Genomic DNA, 12741 nt, shown 5'->3' with positions numbered 1-12741 from the left:
GAAGCTTTTTAGTTTGATGTAGTCCCATGTGTTCATTTTCTCCTTTATTTCTGTTGCCTTAGGTGATGTATCAGTGAAAATTCTGCTCCGTATGATGTCCGAAATTTTGTTGCCTACATTTTCTTCTAGAATTTTTATGGATTCACGGGTCACATTTAAGTCTTTTATCCATTTCGAGTTTATTTTTGTGTATGGTGTAAGTTGATGGTCTAGTTTCATTTTTTTTTGCATGTAGCTGTCCAATTTTCCCAACACCATTTATTAAAGAGGCTGTCTTTACTCCACTATATGCTCTTGCCACCTTTGTCAAATATTAATTGAGCGTATTGCCTTGGGTCCATTTCTGGGTTTTCAGTTCTGTTCCACTGGTCTATAAGCCTGTTCTTGTGCCAGTACCAGGCTGTTTTGGTTACAGTCGCTTTGTAGTATAACCTGATATCTGGTATTGTGACCCCACCTACTTTGTTCTTCTTTTTCAAGATTGCTGTGGCTATTCGGGGTCTTTCTTGGTTCCATATGAACTTTTGAAGTATTTGTTCTAGTTCTATGAAATATGTCGTTGGTATTTTGATGGGGATTGCATTGAATCTATAGATTGCTTTGGGTAGTATGGACATTTTAATGATGTTAATTCTTCCAATCCATGAACAGGGTATGTGCTTCCACTTTTTTATATCTTCCTCTATTTCTTTTTTCAATGACCTGTAGTTTTCTGCAAATAGGTCCTTTACTTCTTTGGTTAAGTTTATTCCTAGGAATCGTAATTTTTTGGCGCGATGGTAAATGGGATTGTTTTTTCAGTTTCTCTTTCTGTGAGTTCATCATTGATGTACAAGAATGTCGTCGATTTCTTGACGTTAATTTTGTATCCTGCCTCTTTGCCAAATTCATTTATTAAGTCTAGTAAATTTTTGATGGAGTCTTTAGGGTTTTCTATGTACAATATCATGTCATCTGCAAATAATGACAGTTTCACTTCCTCCTTTCCAATTTGGATCCCTTTTATTTTTTCTTCATGTCTGATTGCTGTGGCTAAGACTTCCAGTACAATGTTAAATAAGAGTGGCGAAAGTGGACATCCCTGTCTTGTTCCTGTTCTTAATGGAAATGTTTTTAGTTTCTTTCCATTGAGTATGATGTTGGCTGTAGGTCTTTCATATATGGCCTTTATTATGTCGAGATATGATCCCTCTATTCCTACATTGCTGAGCGTTTTTATCAGAAATGGATGCTGGATTTTGTCGAATGCTTTTTCAGCATCTATTGATATGATCATGTGGTTTTTATTCTTCATTTTGTTTATGTGGTGTATCACGTTTATTGATTTACGAATGTTGTACCAGCCTTGCATCCCTGGAATGAATCCTACTTGGTCATGGTGAATAATTTTTTTGATGTATTTCTGGATCCGATTTGCTAATATTTTGTTCAGGATTTTGTCGTCTATGTTCATCAGGGATATTGGCCTGTATTTTTCTTTTTTCGTAGTGTCTTTTTCTGGTTTTGGAATTAGAATTATGCTGGCCTCATAGAACGTGTTTGGAAGTCTTCCTTCTTCTTGAATTTTTTGAAATAGTTTGAGGAGAATGGGTGTTAGTTCTTTTTTGAATGTTCGGTAAAACTCCCCCGTGAAGCCATCTGGGCCTGGGCTTTTGTTTGCCGGGAGAGTCCTGATTACCTCTTCAATTTCCTTAGTTGTTATTGGTCTGTTCAAGTTTTCTGTCTCTTCGGGGAATAGTTTTGGGAGACTGTGTGTTTCTAGAAATTTGTCCATTTCGCTTAGATTCTCGAATTTGTTGCCATATAGTTGTTCGTAGTCGTTGTTAACGATCTTTTGTATTTCCGTGGTGTTGGTTGTTACTTCTCCTCTTTCATTTCTGATTTTGTGTATTTGGGTTCTCTCTCTTTGTTTCTTGGTGAGTCTAGCTAAGGGTCCATCAATCTTGTTTATCTTTTCGAAAACACAGCTCTTTGTTTCATTGATCCTTTGAATTGTTTTTTTGGTCTCTATGTCATTTATTTCTACTCTGATCTTTACTATTTCCTTCCTTCTACTTGCTCTGGGGTTTTCTTTTTGTTTGCTTTCTAATTCTTTAAGTTGTGAGGTTAGACAGTCAATTAGAAATTTTTCTTGTTTTTTGAGGTAGGCCTGTAGTGCTATGAACTTCCCTCTCAGAACTGCTTTCGCTGCATCCCATAGATTTTGTATTGTTGTGTGTTCATTTTCATTGGTTTCCAGGAAGTTTTTAATTTCTTCCTTGATCTCCTCGGTGACCCATTCATTGTTTAATAACATGCTATTTAGCCTCCATGTGTTGAAATGTCTTTGCATGTTCTTGTTGCAATTGATTTCTAGTTTCATGCCATTGTGATCTGAGAAGATGCTTGATATGATTTCAATCTTCTTGAACTCGTAGAGATTTAGTGTGACCTATCATGTGGTCTATCTTTGAGAATGTCCCATGTGCACTTGAGAAGAATGTGTATTCTGTAGCCTTGGGGTATAATTCTCTGTAGATATCTATTAAATCCATTTGGTCTAGTGCTTCATTTAGAATCTCTGTTTCCTTGCTAATTTTTTGCCTAGAGGATTTATCCAGTGCTGTCAATGGGGTGTTGAAGTCCCCTGCTATGATTGTATTGCTGTCGATTTCTCCTTGGAAGTCCTCCAGAAGACTTTTAATATATTTTGGTGCTCCTATATTGGGTGCATATATGTTTATCAAGGTTATATCTTCCTGTTGGATAGATCCTTTCAATATTATGTAGTGGCTGTCTTTGTCTCTAGTTATGGTCTTCATTTTGAAATCTGTTTTTATCAGATATGAGAATTGCTACCCCAGCTTTTTTTTACTTTCCATTTGCTTGGAAAATTTTTTTCCATCCCTTCACTTTCAACCTATGTGAGTCTTTTGTTGAGAGGTGGGTCTCTTGTAAACAACATATAGATGAGTCTTACTTTCTTATCCAATCAGCTACTCTTTGTCTTTTTATTGGAGCATTCAATCCATTTACGTTGAAGGTGATTATTGATATGTACTTATTTATTGCCATTTTTGTTTAGTGTGGTTCTATTTTTCTTCCCATTTCTACTGCTAATTACAGCAGTCCTTTCAACATTTCTTGCAGTGCTGGTTTGGTGCTAATGTATTCCCTTAGCCTTTTTTTGTCTGGGAAGCTCTTTATTTGATCTTCTATTTTGAATGATAGCCTTGCTGGGTAGAGTAGTCTTGGATTCAGATTCTTGTTTTTCATGAATTTGATTACTTCATGCCATTCTCTTCTGGCCTATAGTGTTTCTTGTGAGAAGTCAGCGGAGAGCCTTATGGGGTTCCCTTTGTAGGTAACCTGTTGCTTACCTCTTGCTGCTTTTAGGATTCTCTCTTTGTCTTTAATTTGTGGCATTTTAATTACTATGTGTCTTGGTGTGGGCCTGTTTGGGTTCTTCTTACTTGGGACTCTCTGTGCTTCTTGAACTTGAATGCCTTCTTCCTTCACCAACTTAGGGATTATTTTCTGTCACTATTTTTTTGAATATATTATCTATCCCTTGCTCATTTTCTTCTTCTTAGGGGACTCCTGTGATGCGAATATTATTACATTTCCAGTTGTCCCATAGTTTTCTTAAGCTGTCTTCCTGTTTTTTAATAGTTTTTTTCCTTTTGTTTTTCTGATTGGTTGATTTTTTCTACCCTGTCTTCTAATTCACTGATCCGGTCCTCAGCTTCCTCTACTCTGCTTTTTAAACCTTCCAATGTGTTTTTCATTTCTGATATGTCATTTTTTATCTCGTCTTGTTGGTTTTTAATTTCCAATTGGCTTATTTTCAGTGTTTCTATGTCCTTACTCATGCTGTTCAGCTTCCTCAAGATCATGGCTCTGAATTCTAGCTCTGTTAACATGCCTAATTGCTCCACATTGATCTCATCTTCCGTGGAGGTGTCTTGCTCTTTCATTTGGCTTCTGTTTCTGTGTTTCACCATTTTGGCTATCACTGTGGGCTTTGGAGCCTGTCAAGTTCTCCCTGTGGATGTTGGTGTTCTGCTGTTTGTGGCTCCCTCTCCTGTGTTTAGATGAGCGAGGGAGGACCCACGTTGAACACCACTGTCAAGTCTTACTTTCCTGGTTAAAGTTGCCAGTCCAGGAAAGGTACTGTTATCCTCTAGTTTTTTGCCTGGAGGCTAGCAGTCTAGGTTAATTGATGAGTTTTGGGTTGTCAGTTGATTGAAAAACTCCCTCTGGTGCTCAGCCACGGGGCTTTCACGAGGGTGGGGCAGATGCTGGTTGTTAGTGAGCCTCACTTAGCACTTCAATGGCCCACAGGGTGGGGTTGGATCTCCGAGGGAGGGGCTGCTGCCTCTCCTCAAAGCCCTGGGAAGAAGCAATGTGGTCACCGTCCTGCGTGGCTGCACTTCGCCAAAACTCTGTGCACCCTCCAAACCCTGAGTGTCCCGACACAGTTCCAGTCCAGTCTGCCCTCCCTCTGCCAGAGCCCAAGGTGAGTGGCTGTGGCTGTTTTAGCCTCTGTCCTGGCTGCGCTGTGGAGCCGCCTGGGAGTGTAACCCGAGGGCGCCGCTTACAGCTGAGGCCGCTGCCGAGCTGCCCACCATTGGCTCCCAGCCCCGTCTCGCGCCTTCGCAAGCCTATTGGGATGGAGTCAGTGTCCCTCGTTGTATGGTCCTCGCAAGCTGCTTTTCTGTTGGTTTTTCCCGTCGATTTGTCTGTGTTATAGTTGTAATTCCAGTTTTGTTCTGGGAGACAGTCTGTGTAGCTCGTTCACTCCGCCGCCATTTTTCGGTTCTGAGTCAAATTCTTGTCTTACCACTACCAAAAAGGAAATTATAATAGTCAAATTCAATCCCAAAACTACTCCTGCCTCTGACACTAGTTTTGACTTTGAATGTCTCTTCATCACTACTGTTACACTGGTGAGGTCCAAGTGACTTCTGACCCCTCAAAAATCCTATGACATTCATATTTGGAATCACTGAACTTTCACACCATTTATTCATTAATTACAAGAGAAAAATTACAATGTCATAAAACTTTAAAATCTAGGCAATAGTAGTAGCAGTAATAGTAATAATAATAACAATAATAATAATAGCTAAATGTATTGAGTGCTTACTCTGTACCAGGTGCTATACCAAGCACTTCCTATGGATTATTTCATTGAGTCTTCCCAGCAACCCTCTGAAATAGGGTTATTATCCCCATTCCACAGATGAGAAAGGCACAGGGAAGTTAAATAACTTGCCCAAAGCTCTCAAACTAATAATTTGTAGAGCCAGGATTTCAACACAGGCAGTCAGACTCTGGAGCCCTTATACCACTAGGTTTTGTTTGGTGGTTGTTTTCCCAGAGTCTGGCTTTGATCTGCTGAAGATCTGTTGTGTTTTTTTTAATTATTTCAAAATATTAAGGGACTTTGTTTTCATGATAGTAACTTCCTAGATGTGACAATCCAGTTTTGATTACTTTAATTGATTTTGATTATTATACATTTATTTTTCTGCATTTCAGAGTTTATTTTATAAAATAAATACTAATAGTGAATGTGAAGTTCACTATTTTAGGACAAGTGCCTCAATTTTGCATTTTACTTGGTATATAAGCTTGAAGCATAATGTATTCTATATATTTCTCCTTTTTATGAGCTTTACTATTTGTCAGAGATATTAAAATTATAATCTTAGACTAATCTAAGGATAAAAAAAATCTACTGGTCTAGGGATATAATAGACTTCAGCTAAACCGTATTGTTAACAGCAATGACAAATGACAACTGGGTCTTTTTTTTTTTTTTTTTTAATCCTCACCTGAGGACATTTTTCTATTTTTTGTTCAGGTAGAGTGGGAGGGAGAGAGAGAGGAACAGAGAGAGAGAGAGAGAAACATCGATGCGAAAGAAACACATCGAGTGGCTGCCACCCGCACGACTGACTGACCAGAGGACCAGGGCCGGGGACAAACTGCAACCGAGGTACATGCCCTTAGCGGGAACCGAACCCGGGTCTCTCAGGACCGCAGGCAGATGCTCCAACCGCTGAGCCAAACCAGCCAGGGCGACAACTGGGTCTTAATAAAGTAGTATGATGGAAGGAATAGAAAATTTCATTTTTGATTATCAACCTTCTAATTTTATATTTTTGAAACAGAGCCTACACACTCTTTGCCAAAGCAGCTGACAATGGAAACTTGAAAGCTATGGAGAAAATGGCAGATGCTTTGCTATTTGGAAACTTTGTCATGCAAAACATAACAGCAGCTATCCAATTATATGAGTCCTTAGCCAAAGAAGGATCATATAAAGCCCAAAATGTGAGTTTTTTAAAAAATTTAATCTTAAATAGCTACATCCTAAAATAACTATAGATAGGTAACATGTAAATGGAGTTGGGCAATAGTATTCTTACTCTACTGGGTGAACCCAGACCTAGGAATGTTGTTGTAATGCACAGAATAGTTTAGTGTCAGGGCAGGGAAACAGCAATAGCCCTGGGCAAATCCTTACAGTTACATGGATGACCTTTAGTAATGGAATAAAACTACTCCCTAATCCACCTTCTCATGTCCATGGGAGTGTTATGAGATAATTTGAGAATTCTGAATTCCTAACAAATTTTATATAAAGAGTATTCACCTATACAAAGAAATATAGAACTAAATCTACTACCTCTAAGATGATGTTTTCCTGGTTTTTACATTTGAAATATTTTATAAGCTAAATATATTTTCTTCTGTATTTTAAAAAATGTGTTTCATTTTATTCCAATAATAACAAGAGCATTACACAGAAAATCTGAGAAACAGAAAAAATAGCCCTTTATAAACCAACTTGTATTTTGACTCAATTATTGTGTTTTCCATTGGCTCCTTCCTCTCTGAATCTGTCTTTTTACATCATCCTAATCACAATACCAGTGCTTATATTATTTGTTTCTGGCTACTTTCACTTAATGCTGTAGCAAAAACTATTTTTAAGTTGTTAGTCTTCTTAGTGAAAATATTTCTTCCTAATAACAAAAGAAATTAATGGAAACAAAATTAACCAAGGAGGTAAAAGACCTGTTCTCAGAAAACTACAGGACAGCCCTGGCCAGTTTCGCTCAGTGGTTAGAGCATTGGCTGCTGTTCGGAGAGACCTGGGTTCAGTTCCCACTAAAGGTGCATATCTTGGTTGCAGTTTGGCCCCGGCCTTGGTTGGGTTGTGCGGGTGGCAGCCACTCAATGTGTCCCTTTCATGTTGATGTTTCTCTCTCTCTTTCTCTTCCTCTCTTTCCCTCCCACTCTATCTGAACAAAAAATAAAAAAATGTCCTTGGTGAGGACAAAAAAGAAAACTACAGGATATTAAAAAAAGAAACAAAGGAAAGTATTAAAGAGTGGAAGCAGTCCAGCTGGTGTGGCTCAGTGGTTGATCATTGACACATGCACCAAGAGGTCACCAGTTCGATTCCCAGAATGGGTACATGCACAGGTTGTGTGCCAAATTCCAAGTGGGGGGTATGCAGGAGGCAGCCAATCGATGTTCTCTCTCATTGATGTTTCTATCTCTCTCTCCATCTCCCTTCCTCTCTCTTTAAAAATAAATAAAGAAAAAATTTTTTTTAAAAAGATAAGTGGAAGCATATACCATATTCATGAATTAGAAGAATCAACATCATTAAAATTTCCATACTGTACCCAAAGCAATCTATAAATTCAATGCAGTTCCTATTAAAATACCAAAGGCATATTTCACAGAAGTAGAAGAAACACTCCAAAAGTTTATATACAGTTGTCCCTCACCACTTCACGCTTCAACTTTCACAATTTCACTCTATCGCAGTTTTTCAAATACATTCATTAAAAAGTTGATCTAGACCTGGCCGGTTTGGCTCAGCTGTTAGAGCATTGGCCTGCGGTCCAGAGAGACCCAGGTTCGGTTCCTGCTAAGGGCATGTACCTCGGTTGCAGTTTGTCCCCAGCCCTGGTTGGGTTGTGCAGGTGGCAGCCACTCAATGTGTCCCTTTCACATCTATGTCTCTCTCTCTCTCTCTCTCTCTCTCTCTCTCTCTCTCTCTCTCTCTCCCCCTCCCACTCTATCTGACCAAAAAACAAAAATGTCCTCGGGTGAGAATAAAAAAAAAAAGTTGATTAAGCCCTGGCCAGTTTGGCTCAGCAGTTAGAGCATCGGCCTGTGGTCCAGAGAGACCTGGGTTCAATTCCCATTAAGAGCATGTAACTCAGTTGCAGTTTGTCCCCAGCCCATGTTGGGGTCATGTGGGTGGCAGCTTGTTGATGTGTCTCTCTCACATCGATGTTTCTCTTTCTCTCTTGCTCCCTCTCCCAATCTCACTCTATCTGAAAATAAATGCAAAAAAATGTCCTCGGGTGAGGATTAAAAAAAAAAGTTGATCAAGACAGTGAAAATGATACAGCATGTGCTCGGTTGTCTGAGTCAATTATACACCCCTATATTACAATTAAAATTAAAATTACTGTACATATGGACTGTAGGTCTATGTATTCGAGCACCCCCACAAATTCTTCAATGCCAGGTGCAACTACTCAACCACTCCTTGTGTGTGGGCAATAACTTTTCCCAAAAAATCAGGTGTGGTGAAACCAGGCCAATCAGAGCATGCTCTTCACTGATTGGTTGTCCTATCCTCTTCCTACACTGGCCACTGATTGGCTCAGTCTCATGCAAGTTAGTTTCTCTCATACACTTTTCTACATTGCTACACATCAGAAGCATCTTTGCTCTTGTAAGTGTTTGTGATATCTGAGAATTTTTATCTAAGCCCCACGATGGCTCCTAAATGTGCTGCTTCTTCTAAGCCTTCTGACAATGAAACTAAGCACCGGGGGAAGATGTTTACCATCCAGGAGAAGGTGAAACTCTTGGATATGATCAAAGATGGCAAGAAAATCATGGAGGCTGCCCACCATTATGACTTGAATGAGTCTACCATTCACTCCATTTGTAAAGATGAAAAGGACATCCATGCAACGGCTACTCTCATTCAACAATGAAGCAAAGCGCATCATGACAAGTCGTAATAAGTTCATAGTGAAAACGGTGTCTGCCCTAGCCATTTGGATTAGTGACAGCTGGAAGAAAAACATTCCATTGGATTCACTGGTCATCCAGGAGAAGGTGAAGCAGCTCTATCAGTGCTTTACAGTGGACAAACCTCAACCAGGACCTTCTTCTGCAACGTTCATGGATTTCACGGTGAGCAAGGATTAGTTTGAGAAGTTTTAGAAGAGGTATCATCTGAAGAGCGTCGTTCTCCACAGAGAAGCTGCCTCTACTGACCAGCCTGCAGCAAAAGACTACATTGAGGAGGGTGAATATCATCCAGAACAGGTGTTCAATATGGATGAAACAAGACTGTTCTGGAAAAGAATGCCTTCCTGGACATTCATTTACAAGGATGAGGCCAAGGTCCATGGCTTCAAGGCGTATAAGGATCATGTGACTATCATTATGTGTAAAAATGTGGAGGGATTTTTGCTCAAGCCTGCCCTTATCTACAAGGCCAAGAACCCTAGGGCCCTGAACAACAAAAACAAGAACCTGCTGCCAGTGCATTGGATGCACAATGACAAGGGCTGGATCACGAAGCAGCTGTCATCGGACTGGTTCCACGAGTACTTCATCCCCCAAGGCAAGCTGTATCTCATGGAGAAGGGACTCAAGTTTAATGTCCTTCTCCTCATGGACAATACTGGAGATCATGTGTAAGACCTATTGTATGAAAGCGTGCGGATCGAGTTCCTTCCTCCCAATACCACGTTGCTGATCCAGCCCATGGATCAAAGTGTTATTCATGCATTCAAGGCCCTCTACATATGAAACATCCTGCAGCACCCTATCACTGCCATGGACCTTGAGGAGAACTTCTTGTTGAAGGAGTACTGGTGGCAGTATACCATCGCAACCTGCCTGAAGAACATCCAGGCTGCATTGAAGGACATAAAGACAGACACCACAAAGGCCAGCTGGATGATGTTGTGGCCTAAAATTGTCCACGACTACAGAGGATTCACCACAGATGATATAAGCAAGTCGGCAGTGGATTAGGAAGTTAGGCTAGCCTGGATGCTGGGATGAGAAGATTTCGTGGATATGACCTGCAATTATGTGGATGAGTTGCTGGAGACACATTAGGGTCCCTTAACTGACAAGTATCTGGTGGAGATGACTAAGTCTGTGAGTCCTGAGGAGGAGGAAGAGTAGCCAGAGATTCCTGGGGGTCAGGAGGAGGAAGTTGGCCTTACACTTGAGCATCTCTTGCAAGTTGTGAGAACTATTAAGGTAGAACAGGACATGATTGGCAAATGGGACCCACAAATGATCTGTGCATTGCGGTTCCAGAATGCACTTGATGGAATGACAGAACCCTACAAAAGCCTCCTCATGCATATAAAAAGACAGCTCCAGAAGCTGCCTATCACAATGTTCTTCAGCCGCGCACCCAGATACCCACTGCCTACTCTTAGTACTCCTTCAGCGGAAGAAGATGACAACACACCTGTTGAAGATACTGGTTCCACAAGTGGAACCTGAAGACTCTCCTACTGAGGTCATGCCTTCAGAGGAACAGTAATCTTGCCCTTCTTTGCTGTGCAGTACACATCTTCATCTTCATCACTTCATTATTGAACACATTGCACTATTTTCATAGGTTAGTGGTTGTGTGTAAAAGCTGTGTGTGTGTGTAATTAAATGTACAGTAATAATAATATGATATTTGTAACATCTAATATGTCTTATTTTCTCTTATTTTATCTAATATATTGGGTAATATGAGTGTAATTGTGACTAAAGGGTGTTATTTCATGTCTAGAGGGCTCTAATAATGTTAAAAAACATATTTAGAAGGTCGTAAACAAGTTTTCTATGCTCTAACTGAAAATATTACATTTATAAATAAAGAATCCTACTTTGTTGGGGTGTGGGAAGAGATAAACCACAGAACTTATATGCAGATATGCATGAACAATGGACATGGACAACAAAGCTGGGGACAGAGTAGGGAGGGTGGGGAAGGAGGTATCAGTGGGGGGAAAAGGAGAAACATCTGTAACAAAAATAAAATAAAACAAATAAATAAATAAAACCAAGAATTAAAAAAAAAAAGAATCGTACTTTGTGGAAATTCATTTATCACCGTAGAGTCTGGAACTGATTAACCACGATAAAGGAGGGCCGACTATAGAACCAAAAAGAACTCTGAATAGCCACAGCAATCTTGGAAACGAACAACAACGTAGGAGGGATCACAATACCAGATTTCAGGTTATACTGCAAAGCCACTGTAATCAAAACAGCCTGGTGCTGGCACAAGAATAGGCAGATAGATCAATGGAAAGAACAGAGAACCCAGAAATTGATCCAAGACACTATGCTTAATTAATATTTGACAAAAGTGGCAGGAGCATACAGTGGAGTAAAGACAGCCTCTTCAGTAAATGGTGTTGGGAAAATTGGACAGCTACATGCAAAAAAAATAAAGCTAGACGAATATCTAACACCATACACAAGAATAAAACTCAAAATGAATAACAAACTGAAATGTGACATGTGAATCCATAAAAAAACCCTAGGAGAAAATGTAGGCAACAAAATTTCAGACATCACATGCAGCAAAATTTTCACTGATACAAAGCCTAAGGCAAGAGAAACAAAGGAAAAAATGAACACATGGGACTACATCAAACTAAAAAGCTTCTGCACGGTATAGGAAATAACCATCAAAATGGGAAGAGAACCCACTGTATGGGAGAACATAATTGCAATGATACATCAGATAAGGCATTAATTTCCAAAATATATAGAGTACTCATACAACTCAACAAAAAGAAGACAAACAATCCAATTAAAAAATGAGCAGATGACCTAAAGAGACACCTCTCCAAACAGGACAAACAAATGGCTAAGAGACATATGAAAAAATGCTCAAGTCACTAATCATCAAAGAGATGCAAATTAAAAGAACAGTGAGGTATCACTTCACACACCTGTCAGAGTGGCTGCCATCAACAAATCATCTAACAAGTGTTGGTGAGGGTGTAGAGAAAAGGGGACTCTAGTAATCTACTGGTGGGAATGCAGACTGGAGCAGCCACTATGGAAAACACTATGGTGTTAACTCAAAAAGTTAAAAATTGAACTGCCATTTGACCCAGTGATCCCACTTCTAGGAATATAGCCTAAGAAGCCTGAAACACCAATAAGAAAGAATATATGTACCCCTATGTTCATAGCAGCACTATTTACAATAGCTAAGATCTGGAAACTATCCAAGTATCCATCAGTAGATGAGTGGATAAAAAAGCTGTGGTACATATACACAATGGAATACTATGCAGCTATAAGAAAGAAAGATCTCTTATCATTTGAGATGACATGGAGAGTATTATGCTAAGCAAAACAAGCCAAGCAGAGAAATATCACATGATCTCACTTATTTGTGGAATATAATGAACTAAACAAACTGATGAACAAAATTGACCCACAGACATAAAGGTAGGGTACAGACGGACAAACCGCAGAAGAGGTTGGGGGTGAAGAGATAAACCACAGAACTTATCTGCATGTATGCATAACCAATGGACATAAACAACAAAACTGGGGAAGGGTTGGATGTGGATAGGGAGGAGGGTGTCAATGAGGGGAAAAGGAGAAACATCTGTAACAAAAACAAATTAATAAAAATAATTTTTAAAAAATCTGTGGTACACAATG

At 39.5% G+C, this 12741-nt stretch overlaps 1 protein-coding gene across 1 annotated transcript in view; it reads left to right on the top strand.

The window, feature by feature from the left end:
- The window catches only part of SEL1L2 (SEL1L2 adaptor subunit of ERAD E3 ligase), a 160104-nt gene that overhangs the window by 91874 nt on the left and 55489 nt on the right, over positions 1 to 12741 (top strand). The window contains exon 5 of the mRNA XM_036244828.1: positions 6159 to 6321. Within this exon, the coding sequence (XP_036100721.1) occupies positions 6159 to 6321 (163 nt within the window). The remainder of the gene's footprint in view (positions 1 to 6158; positions 6322 to 12741) is intronic.

This window comes from Molossus molossus, unplaced genomic scaffold, assembly GCF_014108415.1.
Source record: "Molossus molossus isolate mMolMol1 unplaced genomic scaffold, mMolMol1.p scaffold_m16_p_6, whole genome shotgun sequence".
Classification (NCBI taxonomy): Eukaryota; Metazoa; Chordata; class Mammalia; order Chiroptera; family Molossidae; genus Molossus; species Molossus molossus.
This window is presented reverse-complemented; position numbering and strand designations above follow the sequence as displayed.